The sequence below is a fragment of the Pelecanus crispus genome, chromosome 9, assembly GCF_030463565.1.
Source record: "Pelecanus crispus isolate bPelCri1 chromosome 9, bPelCri1.pri, whole genome shotgun sequence".
Classification (NCBI taxonomy): domain Eukaryota; kingdom Metazoa; phylum Chordata; class Aves; order Pelecaniformes; family Pelecanidae; genus Pelecanus; species Pelecanus crispus.
The window spans coordinates 21,122,060-21,144,426 of NC_134651.1; the positions used below are offsets into that span (position 1 = coordinate 21,122,060).

Genomic DNA, 22,367 nt, shown 5'->3' on the forward strand with positions numbered 1-22,367 from the left:
TTCTGGCATCTCTCATGAGTGCATCCTGCAAATATCTGCTAGAAATGGTCTAAATCTATGCAGCTTGCCTTAAATTAGGGGATGGATTATCTTATGGCTTCTCCAGTGGCTTTCTGAAACTTTTCTCACTTATTTTCCATACTGTCGTACTTGCACATGTAGGGAAGCATGAGGTGAAGAGAGGAATGAAAAAGGTTTAACTATTACAGTCTCCAAAACCTTTAAAAGTAGTTATGTAAATATCTGGCATATTAAAATGTTCTTTTCCAATTTGTTTAGACTCTGTAGCTGACAGCTGTGCTATCTGTTTCAGTCCCATAAAATACTGTTAAGAGCAAATGAGGCTTCTCCTTGACTGCTCTTCAGATATGATCATGAAACTCGGCATGCGTTTGTGGGTGACTATTCTGGACAGATCACTCTCCTGAAGCTTGAGCAGAATACATGCTCAGTTATTACAACACTCAAAGGGCATGAAGGTAAAGTAACTCTTCCTCTTAATTCCACTTGACCCAGATTATAGTACCTCTTTGTAAATTGGGATGAGATGTTCAGTAGGATATCTATCTCTTAAGAATAGATATCGGATAAACAACCAGTGCAGGGTAGTAATTATCAAAAGGTGTTCAAAGCTATACATACGACTATCTCTTAAAGAACAGACACATTCTTGCTGAGGGGAAATCTTAGCCTTGTAATACTGACAGGTATTTTTATTATAGATGAAAAACAAAGGTAAATATGTGCATTCAGTTAAACACAAGTTATCCACTAGATGGCCACCTTTAAAAACTTTAGTCTCCTTAAGATTGAAAACAAAGGACAAGAATGGGTTACTTTTTTTTTTTTGAGACCTTGTAGTACTATAATAATACCTAAAGCAGCTTTAGCAACCCCCAGTCTAGATTCTAAAAAGCCACTTAATTTTTCCCAATGCAGACTTTGCTGTTCTGATCAGTCTTTAGGAGACTCTAGTTCAGTTTCCTATGTTTAGCTGAGACTAAGCTATATGCAAGAAATATAGAGAGCCTTTCAGAATCAAAACTGTCTAGTCAAAGACAATGTCTTAGCCTGTGTAGTATAGCTGAAGTCCTTATATCAAATTAAGAACCAAATAGTCTGTAACATGATATAGAGCCACTGTCTGCTGTAATGCATGGGGCAAGAATGCAAATCACAGAAGAATGTGTAATTTAATAATACGCTGAGAGAAATAAACAAGACTTAATGCCTCTTCCCATGTGGTACTGGCAACTTTCAAATCAGCTGACTAGTTTACATTTCAGTAGGGGTGAATGACTGGGTCATGAGTGTCTGACCCACTGGAAAAGGCTGCCTTGTTTAATAGCTGTAAGTATAGAGTAGACTTTGTTAAAGCTGGGTAGACTCCTGATTTACAGATGACTGTAAAATGATAAACCAGGTTTTGAATGTGGGAGGCAAGTTGAGATTTTCAAATGATAAATGCCTCTTCTGCTTTCAAGCAAAATTTCAGATTGCTTCAGTTAAGAGCAAAATAATTCTCCTGGCCCTAGAGACTCCTTTAGCTTTGTATGCTTTTGCACTAGTCTGTGTTCAAATGCAACTCCTTGATAGATATTATTGTTAGTCTGAAAGCAGTATGTCTTGACATAGCACTACGTGTAGTGCATATTCTGTCAGGTGGCAGTGGGCTTCCAAGCACAAACTTCATCAGTGCTGTCCACATAGCAGACAACTTTGGCTTATATATAAGTTCCCTAAGGGACATCCTCAAAACAAGAATTGGTCTAGTATAAAAGATGATTAAATTTGAGGGGCAGAAACAGTTTTGTGGGGTTTTTGTGTTGTTGTTTTGTTGTTTTTTTTTTTTTTTTTTTTTTTAAAAAAGCAAACCAGATTGTGTGTAACCTTTTTTCCTCCACACTATTTGTGTAATATTTTCAAGGCCTGGTAACTCTAAACTTAAATGGCATCTAGTGAGTGCAGCTGTGTTTGCCAGACTTCAAAAGTCTGACTTCATCTTGTTTCCTTTCTAGCTCTTGCCTTACTGTGACTTCATAAGCGCAGGCAGTGTTTGCTTTGCAGTTTAAATGGTTTTAGAGCTTGTCCTTCAACAGTCAGCTTCCAGAATTCTCCAATTTAACAACCTACTCTGTGTAATGCTGAGATAATACTCCAACTGCCTTTTGTGGTGCAGATGCTCGCTGTTCTCTGAGACAACTATTCCCAAATGGGTCAGTCTGAAAACAGTGTAGCCCTAAGGGAGGCAAGAAAAATCTCTTGCTCCAGAGAGCTGGAAAGGACTGATTTGGGCTGTAATTACCATTCATCTTACTTCCAGACTAACAAGGCTTTTGAGGACAACTGATCAATGGAAGGATGCTTATAAGGGAAGGATGTCTGTAAGGGAATAAAATGTTCCTGCAACTTCAAAATTATAGGTGGCATGAGTGACAAAATTATTTGTCTCCTGTCTACATTACCATGCATATGGGTTTAGTGTAAGACTGCTCTTGTCAGATGACTCTTTTCTTTCTATGTTTGACTAATGAGCTGCACAGCCAGGTTGGGCCTTCTGAAATCTAGTTTTGTAATTTAGTACGTAGTGGCCAGATTTGCCAACAGCAGTGAAACTGTCACTTAGTTTCTTATTCCAACTATTTTAAGGTTGTAAATGGTTATGTAAGGGAGTTGGTTTACCTGTGAACACTGCATGCTGTCCTGCAACCGCTGACTAAGCACCTTACCGTGTTGTAGATACTAGTCACTGCTTGGCAAGTTTTAATACTTTTCAGCTTCCAAAGATCGCATAGGAGCCTGCCAACTCTTAAAACCAACTACCTAATAAATGCAAGGGGCAGAAAGCTAGTAACTCAAACTTTCTGGCTTATGCTTTGCACCTAACTTTCTTCTTAGGGTTCTTTTGTTCTGTTGTCAAATGCTTTTTGCCTCTCTAGCAGGACTGTATCTTGTTGTGGCATGCTGTCCTTTGCCTTAAGGCTTTCAATATCTGTTACTGTGGTAAGGGAGTATGTCAGGTTTCACTTTAATGACCCAGAAGAGCATCATTGTGTTGGAGAGTGGCTCCCTTAGATCTAACTGCAGAATGTTCTTTCCTAGGAAGTATTACTTCCCTGTGGTGGGATCCTGTTCAACGACTGCTCTTCTCAGGTGCCTCTGATCACAGCATTATCATGTGGGATATTGGTGGAAGGAAGGGGCGAACACTGCTGCTCCAGGGACATCAGTATGTAATGGTGTCTTATTTTTCCTGCATGTTCTGTAATGAACACAGAGTCCCAGTAAGAGTAAATAGCATGGCAAGATATTTGAATCTTTGTGAATAATGGAGAAAATAACGTTTTGCAGAACTCTGAAGACTTTGAGGGGGAAGGAGGATAATCGGTACTAGGAAAGCATTACTGATAAATCTGGTTTTTTGCTCATGTTTGAAACTTCTAAACCATGGGTAATGAGAACATGAGGTAAAAGTAGGTTGTAGAAAGAGGTGGGTAAAAATCCCAAGTCATCTTGCTTGGATTTTATGTAAAAGGTGCATCCTTCTGTATTGTAAATACTTCACTGAGTTGCCTGCGAGGGTGGGGCTAGAAACTTAGTGTATAAGCATGTTCATGTACCCATGTAGAATACGCTTCAACATGTTCCTGTTCTCTGTCTCTTTCTATCAGTGAGGTGATAAACTGATTGGCTAAATTACAAGGGTGGTCTCTTCACTTCAGAAAAGCATGTCACATCTCCACTGTTCTGTGGATTAGGTAGTTAGTTGTCTGTATTTAATCAACTCTTTATTTTTACAGAGACACAACACTAACTGCCATTTTTAAGTCTAGGACCTGAATTCAGTCTGACAGGCAGTTCACTGAAGATATTTTCTACTTAGAAATGAAGTGGTAGTAGAGATCTTGTTTGTATTTAAAGATGTATTTGTATAGTGCATTCTCCTCTTGTCTAATTCCATAGATGCCTCCATCCACCTTTGATCAAGACTGGTAGCCTTAGCCCTAGAACTCTTGTTAAATCTTGAGGATTTAGTTTTATGGCTAAAGAACTAATAATAGAGTACTGGTTACAAAAAAGCAACTGAAGTCAGTGACTGGAGGACTTTATACTGCTGCATCATGTGTCCTGGTGAAGACTTATAACACTGTTAGTTTCTCTTCAAACATCACACTTAGCATCAAACTTCATACTGAATGGGAAAGTAAGTTCTTCTGTGAAGCAGAATGGCTTTTTTAATTCAACTTAGATGTTGCAAAGCACTCTAATACTGTTGAGATCCTTTATTTAGTTTCTTAGGGTAGACTTTTATTTTGTCATGACTTTATTTAGGATTAAACTGTCTTATTGGTGAATGCATGCTTTGCTTTGCAGCTACAGACTTACCTATTGTGATATGTTAGCCAAAGTGGAAGCTCCATCTGCTTCCTAGCTATATCTTGAAACAAATACTTTTCTTTATTTTTCCAGTTGTCTCTGTTTTGATAACTGGCTCTCCTTGTCAACACAGAAGAGTACTTGCACGCACACTCTGAGCCAGCTGACACTCAACTCACTGTCAATGCTTGCTGCCAGCAAATGTTAACATGGAACTGTACCTCTGGTATTCTGGTCAAGCCTATAAGAATACTGTTCTAGGCAACATCCTGATGCTAGGGTAGTGCTTAGGTAACAGCATCTCTTCACTCATCTTCATAGCTCTACTTAGTAGACTTAGCAAAGTGTTTGGAAATGAGTTTTGGCTTCCTGGGTAGCTTTACAAGGATAAATCGGGGTTTTCTGGGAAACTAAGCTTTGTTTGAATACCTATGGGTAAATCATGTCTACTTTGTTGCAGTGACAAGGTGCAGGCTATCTGTTACATCCAGCTGACACGACAGCTGGTGTCTTGTTCAGCTGATGGGGGAATTGCTGTTTGGAACATGGATATCAGCCGAGAAGAGGTAAGATCATGTCCTAGGTGAAAGATAATTTTTTTTTTTTAGTTCCCTTTTCAGAGGCTGATGTGGCTTTGCTTAGTCAGTTCTGCAGGATGTTTTCCTCACATTGCCTGAAACTTCAAGGCTGAATGATATGATTAAAACCTGCTCTGTTCTAGTGGCTGTCCATACTGTATTGTAGTACATGGATTCCCAGGACAGGAGAAGTGCAGGACAGGCTTGGGGCTGCTTAGATTCTTATCTCAATGAGACAACACGTTCACTGGAATGGCTACAGCCTTTGCTGCTGGAACACTCTAAAGCAGGCGAGCTTTTGCAGTAAAGAAACCAATGGACTGTGCTTCAACAGCCTTGAAATAAGTTCTCAACTGACGTCAAAGCAGGTAAAGAAGTGAGATGCTGTTTTTGAGATGCAGTTCAGAAAGTAGAGATTCAGTCCCCAGACAACACTTTTTTTAAAGACCTCAGTACACAGCAACTGAGCCTGCCATGCACATTCTTTCTGTATCAGTTCATATCCATCATAGGAGCTGAAAAGATGTATATTACTACTCTCTTTGGTTAAACCATAATTACAGCAGTTAGTTTTGGTTGCCTCCATACAGCAGTGTTTAAGGCTCAGCCTTCCTTGCCCTGTTGCTTTTCCTTAAATGCAAGTGTCATGATTAAGAACTGTTTTCTGACATGTGTTGAGCTGTCACCTTAAACACAATGAATGCTGTATGTGATGCTCCTAACATTCTCAGCATGGTGATCTCTCTTCAAAACTTCTGTGGTATTATGAAACTTTGTAGCTGCAAGGAATTGACTTACAATATAATTGGGAAAACAAGATGTGACCGTTTCTCTTCTGGATCTGCATGCAGTGGTTAAGGGATCTTCTAAATAATAGACAATTTTAATACAATTAAAATAACATGGTTAACTTAGAACAGCTGTGATGTCTCAGAACTCATTGGAAAAACATAATCAAGCCCAATCCAAAAGCAAAGAAACTAAATGTTTGAAGAATGATGAACATATCGTATAACATGACTTGCTAGCTAATGCTTCAGAGGCAGTATCTTCAAATATGCAGTAATGCACATAAGACTGGAAGACAGACTTTTTTGATTAGAAGGAATGGTAACTCCACTGACAGCTGTACTATTGATCTTGGGCAGTTCCAGCTGTATGTTGGTAATAGTGTTGGTAGGTTTTTACCACCTATTTAATGCCTGAAATTAAGATTAAAAGAATAGGAAGGTATCCTGGTTTTCTGTTAGAGGGAGACAAAGTGGATTGTCTTCTCAAAAATGCTATTAAGTGAAAAATGCTATAGTAAGTAACTGAAAGAAGCAATATGGAAACCTCACGTGGTGGAGCGGCGACTCATTTCCTCTGCTCTCCTCCCCACTCCCCCACGCTGGGCTTGTTACTACCTTTTACAATATCTTCCAGTAGCATGGGGGAAGGCAGGGGATGCAATCAAGGTGGAAGATGTAGGAACTGGACATGTGGTATTAATAAATATTCATGGTGAGATGGTGGTGCAACTGACAAGACTGTTGTTTCCTTCCTATCAACAATGGCTGTGGGTGAATTGAGAAGAAAATCTTCTTTGTTGTTCCAGCTTTCCTTCTGTCAGGTTTCAGGAAGGCTCCCCCATCAGATGCATAAAGTTGTATAGAATATACGTGTTCTAATTCAAGTCTATGTACTAAAAATATTGTGCCTCTCTTTCTATCCCTTACAAGGATGCTCCGTTAAAGAATCTGAGAGTGTTGAAATATGTGAAAGCTCTAACTATTTTCATTTGGCCTAGCCCATTTATGGCTGGAAAAATATGTGGGTGGGAGAAGGGATGCTTAATGAAGATGTGGGCAGGATGGAAAATGCAGACGAGTTCTTCACTTATTTAAAACTGCAGTCCGAGGGAAGCAGAAAAGAGATTTACTTCGAAAATTTACTTCTGGACCCCCCTCTTAGAGGGGTGACGGCCTCATAGCTTCTACAACTTGGATTACACTAGCCCTTAAAAATCATCAAGGCAACCAGAGCAGCAGTCTTTGAATGCCTGCAGCAACTTTAATAACTTAGATGTTTTAATTAGTTTTCTTATTAAGGCAATAACATAACATACTGCTGTGCAGTGTAGGACTATAAAAGTATAGGAGGTGTGTAGGTAACAAATAACTGTAGTCTTGGGTTTGGGGGTTTTTGTACTAAACTTCCTATGTACTGTACCCTAGGCAATCTATTGTTGTAATGTCCAGAGCTAAGACAGGGCATCTTTCCAAGTAAAACTTTGCTTTGGCTTCTTAAAACAAACTTCCTTGTCTGTCATATGAGGAAAACCAATTCTGATTGCTTGCATCTCTTGCTCTTTTGTAGGCTCCTCAATGGCTAGAAAGTGATTCCTGTCAGAAGTGTGAACAACCTTTCTTCTGGAATATAAAGCAAATGTGGGACACAAAGACATTAGGATTGAGACAGGTGAGATCACTGGTTTGAGCACTTAGCTGTACTTCAGCACTTAAGCAAAATGCAAACAGAAAACCACTAAAGCTGTTAGATCTTTTAAACTCTTGGTATTTTTTCTGCTTTGAAGTGAGGGTTTATCGAGAGGTCACAGCTTCTAGGCAGTGCTAAGAAATTTCCAAATTTTATGGAAAGTGTTGCATCAAGCTTCTGTCATGGGGCAAAGCAGGCTGTGCTGGGAGTGCTCTGTTGGATTTCTCTGAATATTGTATACTGTATATATGTATATAATGGAGTATATAATATAATACATTATATATGTATATAATGGAGCTGTGGACAGCTAATCCTCAAATGTTGTGTGAAGTGGCACACGATGCCTCATAACTGAGCAAATTGCAGCCTAACATGTTGTACAGTACTCAGTTCAGTGAAGCAGTGATGGCCCTCCTCTTACTGGGCTAGAATGTGAAAGCTTTCCAGACAGCTTTCTTTTTGGAGGGACTGGACAGGCACCAAGACATTCATCTGTTTCTGGCTTTCTTAGACTGTTTTTCCTTGGTGGTTTGTTCAGCCCTCTTTTTTCCTTGCTCCCAGAAGGAGCTTGCAAAAGGAGAAGAGGATGGACAGGGAGAATATGGAGGTAAACCCATTAATGGCCAAGACAACTGTTCAGAACTCCAAAGTCCTTGGTCTTTGGTTGAAATAACAGAAGACTTTCTAACAGGTTGCTTCCTAACAGGTTGCAAAACAGAAGCTTTGTTGTTGTTGTTTCTGTGCAGTGAACGCTTGGTAAGGTGTTTGAGTGGCACAATATAATGGGGTTTTTTTGTTTGTTGGTTTTCTTCTTCCTCCGTGAAGCATCATTGCAGAAAATGTGGGCAAGCAGTGTGTGGCAAGTGCAGTACCAAACGGTCAAGTTACCCGATCATGGGATTTGAGTTCCAGGTCCGTGTCTGTGATTCCTGTTTTGAGTCAATCAAGGATGAAGAGTGAGTATTAAAGAGTAATAGATTAAAGTAATACTGCTGAGGTGCAGAAACACTTGTGCTTGCTCCACATCCACAGACAATGCTACACAAACATGCTAAGCTGACTCTACTAATAGGCCACCTTTGCCTTGGGCACTCAAAGCGCTACAATGGCAGAGATCCTTCAACTGACTCTGCAAGCTGATTTGGATCAGATGTGGTATTACAACTTTTTTATCCACATTATTTCTTCTTTTCCATGAGCCCAGATGTAGAGTTGAAACATATTTGTCTCAAGATTTCTGTTTAGGTAAAGGCTATTGATTGCACTTAAAATTGCTAAATGGGTGCCTGACAACGCATCACAGCTGCCAGGATGTATATGCATTAGTTCACGTACACTTATGGAAAACGGTTTCTACAGGAATATTTTTCACAGCCCAGTATTCTCCCCATGCAAGAAAATTGGGATAAACATCATTTGCTGTCTCATTAAACTCTTCTTAGCAATGAAGGAACCCCCTTTTTATATGAACAGCACCTCGCTGTTCTCTCTCTTGTCATCTCCTTGGATACCTGGAGTGCTAAAGGACCAAAGTAATTGGATGCCAATTTCTGCGGGTGTTTGTGGTTTTTTTGTTTTGTTGTTGGTTTTTTTGGTTGATTTGTTTGTTTGTTTGGGTTGTTTTGAAAAAGGGAGGTGCTGTGCCCTAGTTGACTCAGTATAGCCAGCAGGAAAAAACATAGCTGAGCTTGACTGTATAACCAAGAGTAGAATTACTTACTAATGCAGTGTCCCACTTCTGCTCTACTGTAATTAACAGTCAGGCTGCAGAAGGCTGGGAAATGTCACACCTGTACAACTACACAAGCAATGCGTCAGTGTGACTTGCTAATTTAATTCTGTCCCCTTTAATATGGCACTGCAGTTCTCAGGACTGATTTATTAGTACTTGAGCAACTTAATTTTCTTGTAAGTTTATTTTGCACTGCTATAATGATGCCGTCAAGCTTCATCTGATGACTGGCTTTCATTTGATTTGTTCTCATGCAGCCGTACTTCCTTGGCCACCTTTCATGAAGGAAAACACAACATTTCACACATGTCCATGGACATCTCCAGAGGGCTAATGGTGACTTGTGGGAGCGACCGGATTGTGAAGGTATTCATGTACCCCTTTCCTGCATTTATTAGAGATACTTAATAGAGAACTACTGGTTGTATATACTTTTTTTCTTTCTGACAACTGTTGCTACAATGATAACTGTTGTGGGCAGCAAGAATCGTATTTGTTGCAGACTGTTCTTCCTGCAGCTGAATGAGGAAATGACGTGTAACTCCACTATATGGAGTCTAGCTGTCAGAACCGGTTACTGTTGGTGTCCTCTGGACAAAGCAGGCATCAGCAGTAGGAGAATCTGCCAGCGGCCTGATGAAATGTGCAGGCTTCCTTTACTCTGAGCTCTCTGGCTTCTTGGAGCATTGCCACTAAAAGCCCTGGTTATGAGACAGTGACGTGAAAATCAGAGTGATGTAGAATCTCGCTGTGCTTAAGCTGTACATCCGCCATGCATGTCAGAACTGAGACTGTTCCAGTCTGTCCCTGTTTTTCTGTAACACTCTTGAGCCCGAAGTCTGGCTTTTGGTTTGTAAGGCTGGTATAACTCTTTATGACATTTTCCTCAAGTATAGTTTAAACAGGATTTGTTATCTTGTGTCCAGGGAGGTCTTTATGTTTATTTCTATGCCTCTTACAGAAATACCTCTTAGATCTTAAAATAATGCTATGTAATTCTCCACAATATTTTCTTCCAGATCTGGGACATGACGCCAGTAGTTGGTTGCAGCCTTGCAACTGGCTTCTCTTCACGCTGATCTCATACCTGACAGGTTTATGCACCTTATGTACAGCAATATGCACCGAATGAATGGAATCCTTCTTAAGAATACTACCGCAAACACTGGTTGCTTGATTCTTCTCCTCCTGCTGTTCCAGGATGGACAGTCACCTTTGTAGAGCACAGCTTTTCTGTTGGGCTCACCAGGAATCTCCTTGGTGTGGAAGTGCCGTTTCGCAGCCTCTTGGACTAACGTAAAATGGCTTACCTGCAATATGACACCTTGATGAAAGGACCTGTTGTTTCTTGGTTTACATACGTAGTGTTAACAATGTGCTATCTCTGCTGATATGTCTTGTACAGACACCTTGTAGCTAAAACATTATTGGAGTAAAATGAGTGTAGTAAATTCAAGTTGTGCAAATAGTGAAATAACTTATTCTCTCTTCCAAAAAGCAGTTCTGTAGAAATACTTTTGAGCAGTCACTATCTAAACTGCCTCCAAAAGGTATGTTGGTTATTCCTATGGAAGGAGGAGATACTTCAAAGTGGCAGGTAGCTTCTTTCAGATGAGATAGTAAGAGAACCTTTGATTGCACAAGATTTCCTTTCTTGGCTTTCTTGTAGTGTTTGTCTTCAAGTTCAGTTATTAGTGAAATCACTTTTGTGGGACAACTGTTCTTTTTAGGTAGCTGGTGAGTCTTTGAGCAATTCTAGGCTCTTTAGTGTTTTAGCATAGCTAATAAATTTCTGTAGTTCTTACAAAAACATGCAGCCCAGCTACTCTACTTTAAAGACAGTCGTAGGTATGAGCCATATACCTTGACAACTCTGTAATGCTGTTAGAATGGGAAGCTAAGCAAATCTGCCTTATTTAATAAAATGGCTAAGAAAAAATGGCCAGCTGAATTTTAGAGACTTTTTCCTGTGGAAAGGCTGATGTTTCTTTAATGGTAGGGAACCTGTCTCTGCTAAAGTGCAGCATAAATTCAAATGTTGCCTTGGTGTTGCTTAAAACAGATAAATACTGAGCAATAATTACTGAGGTACAGAACAGCTGCTTTTTTGCCTGCACCTAGGTCTGTTAATCCTGAGATATCTATATTGATCCTTTCCAGTTTCAAAGCTGAGAAGTACAAAGAAGAGCTGGGAGACTTTTATGACTGTGCAGTTGGCACGTACAGGAAATACCTAGTGAGATATGGTCAATAAATTGGTCTGTCAGTGTGAATTTCCTACATTTGAACACTGTAAGGAGAACTTATTTTGAAACTTTGAAAGCCAAGGTAGTATGTCGCAGAGTTTAAGCTTGGAGCTGTTTAGATTTTTCTGAAAACAGATGCATATGTGTGAGGACAGAAAAATGTGGGTAGGTCAGCTGGCCTGGAATAGGTGGTGTTGCACAACTGTCAAAGGCAATAGGCTCTTTCTGGCAGAGGACCTAAGTCCTAGGCATGTAACCTGACACTAATAATCTGCACTGGACCATGCTGTGGGCTGAAATAGATGAAGATCATGGTATCATTAATACATCATGATTCACTTGCATTTTAAGCCAAAAAGCTGATCGTCTCCAAAGGGCATTAGAATCCAGAATATGTTAGTTACTGTTATTTTGGATCTGGCTTTGTCTACCTTTCTATGGGCCTTCTCTGGAAGTTTTGTGAAGAGTCTTTTAATTTGCTAGGCTTATTGGGCCACTGAAGAATAAACAAATCCCTCTCTTGTGGGAATCCCAAAACTTGTGTTGCCTTCAGTTCGGGATTTAGCACTTGTCTCACTGATTTGATTCATCCCTTGCTACATGCTCTATAGCCTATGTTTTTTGTGAAGGCGTATTTCTGAGCTGTTGAGAGAAAATCAGCTTGCACTGGAAAACAGTTGCAGCTTTCTGCTCTGAAGGCCTTCACCCTTGTAAATTAGGAAGGAAACTGAATGGTTGAAGGGGTGAATAAGCCCTGATAATGCTCTGCATTCACTTTCAGACTCCTTCCTGTTTGGCTCTGGAAGAGAATGGAAGCCGTCTTCCTCACAGCGTGTAAGGCAGAACATGAGTAACATTGTTAGAACTGTTTAAGTTCCTACTGTCGTAGGTAAGGAGGATCTAGGATCATGAGATTGATGTAGATGTGGGATGAATAGCATACTTTTCAAAACAGATGTTCTGAAACTTACGCCAATGATATTGAGGTGTAACTCCTTTGGAGCTAGCACTCCTGATCTTCAGCTTTTTTAGTTCTGATTAGTCAACGTGTCCCCTGCTCAGCATGCAGCTCCCCCACCTTCCCTGTGAATACTTCATCTGCTTCTTTACATTATGGTTTTGCCACTAGATAATATATTCTCTACTACATATTGTTAAACCTAAGGAATCTATTTTCTATAATTGATATACTTAAAGATAGTGTCAGTTCAGATATAACAAGACAATTATGGCTGCTAAATCATTAGTCATTTAAGTATACTCTTGGTGTTGAATGAGTAATGCTTACAAACCACTAAAGACATAGTGTCTTTGTTTATAAACAACTATTTTGAAGGCACATACTCTCTCATGAAACTGAACATACTTCAGCTATGTCGGCTCAAGTGTGCAATTACTGAGGTGGCTTGATTTGAAGCATTACTAATCTTGCTTGTATAACCTCCTCCACTGGGGCAGGGAAGGGGAGCAAAGGGTACTAATATGTGCTAATTCTTTACTAGTTGTATTTCTGTACCCTGCATAGTTAAGAGATGCTAGATAAATCTGTCCCTTGCTCCTTCTTGTCTGTTTTTTAAACTTTGATTACATGTACAATAAAATATTTCTTGATATTCACTTAGTCTATTTGGATGATCCATCTTTTCTTCCATTCTGTGAATGCACAACCCCCATTGTATGCTCTGGCTCCTCCTTTACATGGCCTGTTCCAAGAATTTGGAATTCTGGGTTGGAGGGAGAGCTTGTCAGATGTGTTGTATTGGAGCCGAATGAGCTGCAGCAGCAGGGTTAAAGGCCCATGATGAACTAGTGAGCTGAGAGACAACTGCTGTGTGGTCCCATCTAAGGATGTATAACCCTATCCCATGTCCTGCTTGCCAGCTTGTATAGACCTCTTCTCTGGTTCATCTGGTTCCCCTTCAGAGGTCTGCAAAGGTTCTTACAACATAGAGTATCAGAAGATCAGCCCCTTCCCTGGGATCCCTTGGACCTGTCCGAGGTATTAGAAAAATACTAATTTGTGCTGGATGGGATGAGCAGAGTCTACAATATGATATATACAGAGGACACAAACTGCAGCCACAGGAGGTGGTTACACTTGTCCCATGATACCTTCTCACAGAGAAAGGATGGGGACAAGCTGGGAAGCATCCTTATCCCTCACAGTTACTCACAGCCTTCACAGGCTCCAGTGCAGCACTGGCTGGCTTTGTAACACTTGGAATGCCCGAATGTTGGCCAGTTAACATGTGATGTAGCTCACTGCTCCCTAGAGTATTCAGGAGCAACAGAAGGAATCTGAAAAGGTTTCACAAACTCTTTCCACCTCTGAAGGGTGGCTGAGTAGCCTGTGTAGTATATAATACTGTAAATTAGGGGTTTTTTTAATAAGACATGTCTTGTTTTGATCAGCTTAAACTTCTCACCTTTCCCAAGGCAAAATACCCTGTTTTCTAGTTCCAACAAAAGCTGGCTGGAAACAATGAAGCTGTTCGTGATCTGTAGTCAGAAAAGCCTGTTTAGATGCCTGTGTAGACCATCTTACAGAATGTTTTAAATAAGGCATATGAACTCTAGTTAAGTTTGAAAATGTTTGAGAACTGCAAATGATGTCCTTGTAGTGAAAGCACTAAAATACATGTATTCATTTTCTAAATGAGAACATGTAGTTGATCATTTCTCATGTTCCTTATGTCGCAAACTTCATTTAAATTTCAGATAAGCTGTGTGGCAGGTCTTAGCGATGAGTTTTTTGGTGTGGTGTTGACTTTACTCATTGGAGAGATTTAGAATATGCAGGAAAGAGACAGATTTTTATGTTGATCAGATTTACTACTACGTACTTCAGAAGGAAAGCTCTCTAAGGCTTTTTGTCTCTGTAGATGAAGTCCTCAGTGCTGAATGACCTGGCTAACAGTGAAATACCGTGATCAAACTCTACAGAAAATGATGAATTCCTGCCAGCTTAACATTTAAAAAAAAAATTTTGTCATCGACTAACCATCTTGCAGTGAGTTGCAACATGGCCTTTGAAGGCTTTCTCTGCTTCTTTCATGGGTGTAAGGCAAGCCTTCTCAGTGATCTCTTAAGTGACTGCTACCAAATGATCCCACAAAGTTTTTTGCCCCTTTGGAGGAAGTAAGGGCATGGTCTCTAGGTAGCTGTGTGTGGTCTACTAAACTCTATTAATATGTAAAAGCTAATAGCTGAACAGATTCAAAGACAGTGTTAGTGATTCTCGTACTTTGGCAATGGAAGAAAGTATCAATATAATATCAGTAATAAAATCTGTACAATTTATTTTTCATAAAATATTTTATCGAATAATACACTGAAATATATTAGAAACTTTGCTTTCTGCTTCTATAGCATGAGCCTTTTTCCCTCCAACATGCAGGCAGCTCAGAGTTGACATAACTAATTGCCCTCCAACTCACTTGTGTACCCAGGGTCTCTTAGCAGTTTTACTATACAATCTGTGCTCACACAGAGAAGTTGAGCCATATTCTTTGACTTACTCTCTATGTGTTATACCAGTTTGTGTGGGATTGACTGGCTTGTCTGCAGAATATTTGGTACCTTCATTCCTAAATTGCTTTTTGTCACAAAGATATCATGGGTTGCCTTACATATAGCTGTTATAACTGAATTACTAAGTCAGTCCTGTCAATTTTGTTTACAAAGGCCCTGTTATGCTATGAATCATGCTTTCTCTGAGACACCCAGAGGCTTAGGTATCTCTTAGCATTTATCCAGCTCAAAACCAAGATAAATTTATGTAGAAATGCAGGTTGACTGTAGGATTTCCCATCTGGATTTTTATATGTGGTCATTTTTGTCTGAAGTGGTTTATATTACCCTGTTTTTCAGGAAACTGGCTTCCAATAACGAATGTTATGGAGGTGCATGCTTTTCTCCCCTTTACCTTGTTTATAGGGAGAGAACAGGGTTTAACTTGCTCCTACCTTGCTACTATAGGTGTCTTCCAAATAAAGAAGATACCATGACACTCTCTATCTATACTGATTTTTCTTTCTGAAGCCTGTTTTCCTTGTGGTTTCAGCTACTCTCAAAATCTATATGCATGTATCTGTCAAAACTGTCTTAAGTTTTCCTGAACTGAAGTGCACCCCTGTGTTGCTGATTGAGAATGGCACTGCTTGCTAATATTCCTTGATACTGTTGCTGCTGCTAAGCCATAGCTATTTTTCTGTTCTAGTACTGTCCTTTGTCTTTTTTCTGTTCTCATTCATTTCTCCTTCTTTCTCTCTTAGTTTATGGCTCCTTCTCCAGGTTTCCTCTGCAGCAGCATGTCCATGTTGGAGTTTGGCTTCTTGAGACAGGTGATTGCAGCTCTTGAAGCACAACTCAGCTGCTTGCCTGAGCCTCCTGATCTGTAAGAGTGAGCTGGTCTTGCAGTGGCTGAATTAAGGATGACTGAGGCATCGGACGTGGAAGGTGAGTGTCCTTTAGGAAACAGCCTATTACCTCAACCTCAGTTACAAGAATCCATCCCATTAAGCACCTGTAGCAATGTAGCCATAACTTGCTCTTCTGTTTGCTACGGCCTTTGCAGGTTGGGAAAGAATACTGTGAAAGCCGCTACCTCTCACAACCCTGACCGTGCAGTGTCCCAGCTAAGTGGTGGAGATCAGAGGGTTTTAATCTTGGTGATTCGTAGGGAAGGCCTGGGGTCAACAGGACTGTCAATAGTACTTACAGGTTTTGGAGAATGTCAGGGTGATTTCTGTAAGGACAGAGAAATGTTGTACATGTCTAAATGGTGCCTGTAGGATGCTCAGTTTAAAACTTGATCTCGTAGGCATTATCTGAAAGAGGGAAACGAGGCTGTAAACTTGTTCATTACAGTCCTTTTATGGAGAAGAAATAGTTGGAATATAAGCATGCTTACAGGCAATGAGGGATGTTTTAGTCATCCTACTCCAAAACAGCAGTTCTCTTGTTTTACAGTGTGAATATACCAACTGAGCACTCTGCTTCAGAAGCATGGTCTGAATATGCTTAGATTTTTACAACCAGGATGGAAAGAGGAAAAACGTGAAAGAAACTGAGGGAAGGTGAAGAGGGCAAAGAACTGAATTGCAGTGTGGTTAAAGCATGCAGAGCCTTGATTTAAGGGGGTCGTAAGGAAGGACACTATGGATCTAATAGCTGTTAACCCAGCTGAACACAAGAGGGCTACAATAACACATTTTCTCTTGAGAGGAGAATTCTGGATGGAACTTTATTAATATCTGTCTACCTTTTGGCCTGCTCTTAGTTTTATACAGCTGGGAAATGAAATAAAATGCTACTTGACACCCCTTAAGTGCTTGTGTACACCTATCACTTCATTACAGCTATAAGGATTTGAGACTGCTATTTTTAACACTTTTCTAGTACTTTAAACTGCGTAAATGTTGGGACTGTTTACTGAACATGCTATTGCTGCTGATAAGGTACCAAAATCTGTGGCATGTATAAATAATTCGATATGTTCTCCAGTGATATGAATGCTTTGTTCTGCACTTAAATTGTGGAGAATCCAGATTGTGTGACCAAATAAGGAAAAGGGAACATATGAAAAGCAGGGGAAAACTGTCTGGAAAAGTACAAAGCCCTGCTTAGTAACCAAGCGCAAGTGTTAGATTGTTTCTCTATTGATCCAAAGTGCAATTAAAAGCTACCTCCTGCAGCTGAATTTAGATTGGGCTTTTAACGTTTTCTCTTTCCCCTACGGACCTAGTTATCAAGGGGGAAAAAAACCTGCACAGCAGGTCTGCTGTAAAATCACCAAGTGGAGTGTGCATCAGCCTGTATTCCTTGGTTCGCACAGGGCTACTCTTGAAGTAGTCTGCAGCGCTGTGTGCCTGGCAGCAGCTCAGTTTAGGTGCTGAAAAATCGACACCAAGGTGTGTGCTGGCTAGATTCACTGTAAATGGCCAGTGTTCTGCTTCATTTGTTGTGGTACTCGGTGTCAGTAAAAAGGCTTCTTTCTGCAGTAAAAAGGTGGGTTTTTTTTCCGAAGGACATTTTTTGCAGTTTTTTAGCAGGAAATGAGAATGTTTTATTCTCTCCCTGCTGTTCTTTAGATGGTGGTTTGTGTTTCTTAATTGGAGCTGTCAGGATTTGTTTGTTTCCCTGGAAATATATGTGAATATAACTTCCCAATCATAAATCATTAGTGAATGTACAGCTCTAGTTATATGGTCCAGGATTAGCTTCTGCAGTCCATAAAGCTTCCAGAGATTAGGAGGGCCTAAGACAAAGCTTGCCACAGGTTTAGGACTCCATCAGTCCATGGCATCTGACATTTTAGCAATTACTTCTTTTCAAATAAATAATGTCCAAAGTCACCAAAACTTACGCCTAGGAGCTAGGGAAGCTCTTACCAGCAGCTGTAGGCACACAAGGCTCACTCAATCTACTGTAACTCTCGGTGTCAATGTTTTCTACTTCTGAATGTGATAGGCGGCTAGAGGAGTGGAATATAAAAAAAGAGGATGCAATATCCAGTAGCAGTAAAAAGCTGCTTGCCTCACCTAAGAGCCTTTTCAAAGGGCCCTCAAGAAAGGAATATGAGCATTTTCCTCCAGGCAGAGACAGAAGCCAAAACAGAAGGGTATCAAAGCCTTTTGCAGCCTGTTTTGAGTTACAGAAAGAAATTTGCATTACTTTGCAAGCTTTTGTGTTCAGATTAATTAACTGGGCCTAAGGTAAGGACCCAAAGGAGTCCATGGCATGGCATTTTTCTGGCATAAGACCACCCCACCTGGCACAACTGTGTGCCACAGCTGCCTCCCCCTGCTCCCATTGCTGTGTGACACTGATAACCATCAGTAGTTACTACCTGGGAAGTTTCAGCTATCTTGCAGCTATCTTGTTTATCATAACATTATGCAGGTACACAGTGCTAGTGGCGGGGAGGGGAGAATTCCAACTCCTTACCACTTCTAGTTAGCCAGTCATTAAGTACAGCCTGGCTTTCTGGAAAGCATGTAATTTAGGCATGATCCTGTATCTGCAGCCTTCTTTCTATAGGGCAGCAAAATTCTTCTCTCTGCTAACCTGCGGGATTGGCCATAATGTTTTGATGTTGGCCACTGCTGTTAATGTGCACTGTATGCATGATGTGTTTGCTGCTGCTGCTTTTTTTCTGACATACTTGCAAAAACACAAAAGCAGCAGGCTAGTTCTCTTGAGTTCATGGGCCTAATTAGGTAATGTCTTTGCATAGAAAAGTAAGATTATTGGAAACAGTTGTTAAGCAAAAAAATATTATTGTCCATAACCGGAGTAAATGACATAGCTAGGTGAAATGTAGGCTGCTGAACAGAGCTGTTTTCATGAAACTTTTTTTTGGGGGGGAGGGAATGTTCATCCCTTAATTTCGAATTCATTTTGGAAATGAAAGTATTGATGCCTCACATCCGTAGTACAACTGCACTGTTGTGTCCACATTCTTGCACGTTAGGCAAATCCAGTTCTGAGTGTTCACAGACACAGGGCTTCCCCAGTGCTGCAGTGGTATCTGCGGACATTCCCTGTTCACCAACAGTGAGGAACATTTGGGGTTTAAGTGCAGAGCCAGCTCTCTGTTGTTCTGCATAGGCCGCATTGGGTAGAGCTGGGGGCTGCAAGGGACAGGAGCATGACTGTGGTTGTGGGGAAGCCAGAATTTTACCTCCTGCGGAAGGCAGCATGGGTACTGTGGCACTTCATGTGGCCTGTTTACTCGTCCTAGCTATGTTTCAGAGAATCTAGCAAAAGGTTGTGATCTGCTTTAAGAGATGCTGATAGCCGTAAGCACATATTTGGCAGGCTCACTGAAGGCAAGATGCTGCCCCAGCAAAACCAGCGAGGCCAGTGCTGTCTGGCAGCGTGGCACGGTGTGTGCTTCACCACAGCAGTGTGGTAAAAGGCGAGCACGTTCACACAGTCTGTAGATAGTGCTGCTTTATGGGCCCAGGATGTGTACTCAGGAAGTGACAGAGGCCACAGGCAAGCGAGTAGATGAAGTATCAGTGAGATCTGTAGGCAGCTGGGACTCGTGCTTCTTGTGTTGTGTGGTCCAGAAGTGAAACCAGAGCACTCAGCAGCTGGCAACATCACAACGCAGCATGAGTTGAGTTGTGCTGCTTGGTGGGACGGGGTTGGAACATACAGAACCCAAAACTGAGCAAGCAGCAGTGAAAGGCTCTATGAACACTGTGTCTGTATAGACCAAATCAAAAGTTACGGAGGGCAGAGAGGAGTAGGGTCATGCATGCTTAGGGAAATGTGGAAATTACCGCCACACTTTTAAATGAGTGTAAGGAGCACATGCCTGCGTATGCTCTGTGCTCTTGCAAACAAGTATTTCAGCCCAGTTGCCGTCTCAGCCATGCATGCACAATTGCTTTTGACTGAGGGACCTGTCCCCCTTTGCTGAAGCCAGAGGCCAAAGAAGGGTTCCACTGGTGTCAGCCATTGACACCACAGTGTCCCCTGGAGTCCCTGAGCTCCTTCAGATTTCCCTTTCGCACTGATGCCTCAGATGCATTTAGCGCTGCACGCAAGAGCAAGGGCACAGCTCTGCCCAGAGCAGCCAGGAACCATATCCTGAATTCAGTCACACTGTGCTTGCGGCTAGATGCATGCTGTGCACTAGGGAGCGTCTCTCCTTTGTCCCTACAAACGTGGGACTTAAACGTCCAAAGTTTTCTCGTTTTACGCTCATGTGGTAGTTTGCATCTGGATTAGACTCCCGGTAAGAGCTTGAGAAGCATTAGGCCTGGATTTAGCGCTTTTGATTCAAGTGCTGAGTCTGTGGATGTTGCACGTTCTTTTGGCACCAGCTGCTTATCAGCAAATCCCTGCCAGAGGTTACAGGGATTTGCTGACATACCGGCAGAGCTGCTCATGTCTTGCTCTCTCATCTAGCTCTGTCAAAAAGCACAGGATAGCAAAGCCCAGCCATTTAAGGTATTTAAACTATCCGAGTTTCATTTTGATGGAGATGGGCTGCGGAGCAATCATGCCTGTAGCTCTACCAGTGTCTTTAGGGTATGAGTGCTTGGGAGGGGAGTAGCTAGAGCCAGCGGAGGACGTGAACTGTGTTTTTATTAAACTCGGGTTTCACTGTGGGGAGAAAGGCGCCCTTTGAGCGGTAAGCGCACGCACAAGGTGACAGCTGGGGTCACCCGTGTGCGGGCAGGGTCTCTGCAGCCGCCGCCCTCGCTTCCCAGAGCGGGCGGCCTGCGGGGAGGCCGTGCTGCCGCTGGCACGGCTCCGCGGGCGCGCAGCTCTGCCGTCTCTCCGTCAAAAAGGTGCCCTTTTGCCCACGCTCTGCCGCCCTTCTCCCAGGAGCGCGGAGGACGGGGAAGCGGCGCAGGCAGCCTCCGTCGCCGGTCTCGCACCACCGGGCCGCGGCCGCGAAAGCCCGGCGCCCCCGGCCTCGGGCAGCCCCTCTCTCACGCTCCAGGCGGGCGTCTGGGGCCGGCTCGCCGCCGCCCACCGGCCCCGGCCACGCTGCCCCCCCCGCCCCGGCGTGCCCCGCCGGGTGCCCCGGCCCGCCGGCGGCGGGGAGGAGGCGCCGGGAGTTCCCCTTCGGGGCATTGTGGGAAGGCGCGATGCGGCCGGGGCCTCACCTGGCGCGGGGCGGGGAGGGAGGCAGGGCAGGAGGGAGGCGGCCGGCAGCCAGCCGGGCCGGGCCGGGCCGGCTCCCAGCCTGCCGCCGCCACGCCATGGTAAGTGGGCCCGGGCCTGCGGGACTTCGCCGGGGCCGGGCGGGAGCAGCCGCCCCCCGCCCCGCCGCCGTCCGCCCCCCACCCCCGGGTGCGGCGGCCGGGCTGGCGGCGGAACCCCCTCGACGGGCGCGTTTTCTGGGCCTCCCCGCCGGGGCTGGCCGGCGCGGAGCTGCCCCGGTTCCCCTTCGACCCGCGGGGACCGGGTTTCTCCGTCCGGGGGCTTGGCCGGGGGGAGACCCTCCGCGGGGGGGGGGGGGGGGGGGGGGGGGGGGGGGCTGCCCGTTGCTTCCCTGAGAGCCTAAAGCAAACAGAAATGTTTGCGCGCTGCCTGAAAAAGCAAAGTCCCCGCGGAGGTGGGCTCAGACCTGGAACCGCTCTGCGGTGGCCTCTGCCAGCTGCATAACCCTGTCTCGGTGTGTCCGGGGAGAGGGCAGATCCCGAAGCGCAGCGCCAGCGGCTCGTTTGTGTGCCTGGCCCTGGGAAAGGTTGGATTTATTTTGTTCTTGAATCCTCTGCTGGAATAAACCGAGTTGGCTTTGAATAGAGGTAAAATACGTTCTTCAGAAAGTGTGTGCCAGCCTGCCTGCTTGCTAGGGCTGTGCCCGCTGCTCCGAGAAACAGAAATGCTATTTGCAGGCAGGTTTGAACAAGATTCGCACCTGTTTTGAGGAAATGAAAGTTAGATTCTTTTCCTTTCTGACCCTTGGGGTGAGCTCGGGTCATACGGACAGCCCTTCATAGCCAACCAGGAAAAGAGGGCTGTTGCAGAGAGAGGTTTTATGAAGTCTTCCTGTAACTTGAGGAGCTGAGGTTCAAGTCGGCTCCAGTGCCTGGAGAAGGATGGAGTGGGGTTTCATGTGGATCCGTGTCTTTTGGCTGGCTCTGGTGTCAAAGCGGAGCAGTGTTGGGCAGTGGGGTTTCTTGTGACAGGAGCATTGGGAAGAGCTTTTTCCCATGTGTGTTCCCTGGTGCCAGGTAAGCGGAGAGCTTGGGTGGCAGCCTTGCCTCCAGCTGCTCAACTGCCTGGTCTCATGGGGGTTGTAGGAACTTAGCTCTGCCTTTCCATCAAGTCATGCGTCTGTGAGAGGGCGTATGGGTCTGGTTCTGATCCTTCTGTGTCGTCTGTTGGCAACCAGTCTACGTATGCGACCCGGCTCCATGGCTGGGTAGAGGCGGCAGCAGTGGCTTGCTTTAGCTTGGAGCGGGGCAGCAGCCGTTCAGGGTA

General features: G+C 43.2%; 1 protein-coding gene across 4 annotated transcripts in view; it reads left to right on the forward strand.

Annotated features, from left to right (window-relative positions):
* Nucleotides 1-22,367, forward strand: part of WDFY1 (WD repeat and FYVE domain containing 1) — a 50,908-nt gene that overhangs the window by 15,096 nt on the left and 13,445 nt on the right. The window contains exons 6-14 of one of the 4 annotated variants that reach the window (XR_012831289.1): nucleotides 367-479; nucleotides 3,103-3,229; nucleotides 4,838-4,943; nucleotides 7,314-7,415; nucleotides 8,262-8,392; nucleotides 9,426-9,534; nucleotides 10,188-10,464; nucleotides 14,297-14,424; nucleotides 15,689-15,872. Coding sequence is in view for 2 of the 4 variants with exons in the window: in XM_075716176.1 (XP_075572291.1) it covers nucleotides 367-479; nucleotides 3,103-3,229; nucleotides 4,838-4,943; nucleotides 7,314-7,415; nucleotides 8,262-8,392; nucleotides 9,426-9,534; nucleotides 10,188-10,247 (748 nt within the window). In the remaining 2 variants the exon portion in view is untranslated. Of the gene's footprint in view, nucleotides 1-366; nucleotides 480-3,102; nucleotides 3,230-4,837; nucleotides 4,944-7,313; nucleotides 7,416-8,261; nucleotides 8,393-9,425; nucleotides 9,535-10,187; nucleotides 13,032-14,296; nucleotides 14,425-15,688; nucleotides 15,873-22,367 lie in introns of those variants that run through there. The other 3 variants (XR_012831290.1, XM_075716176.1, XM_075716175.1) reach the window with 3 other exon arrangements.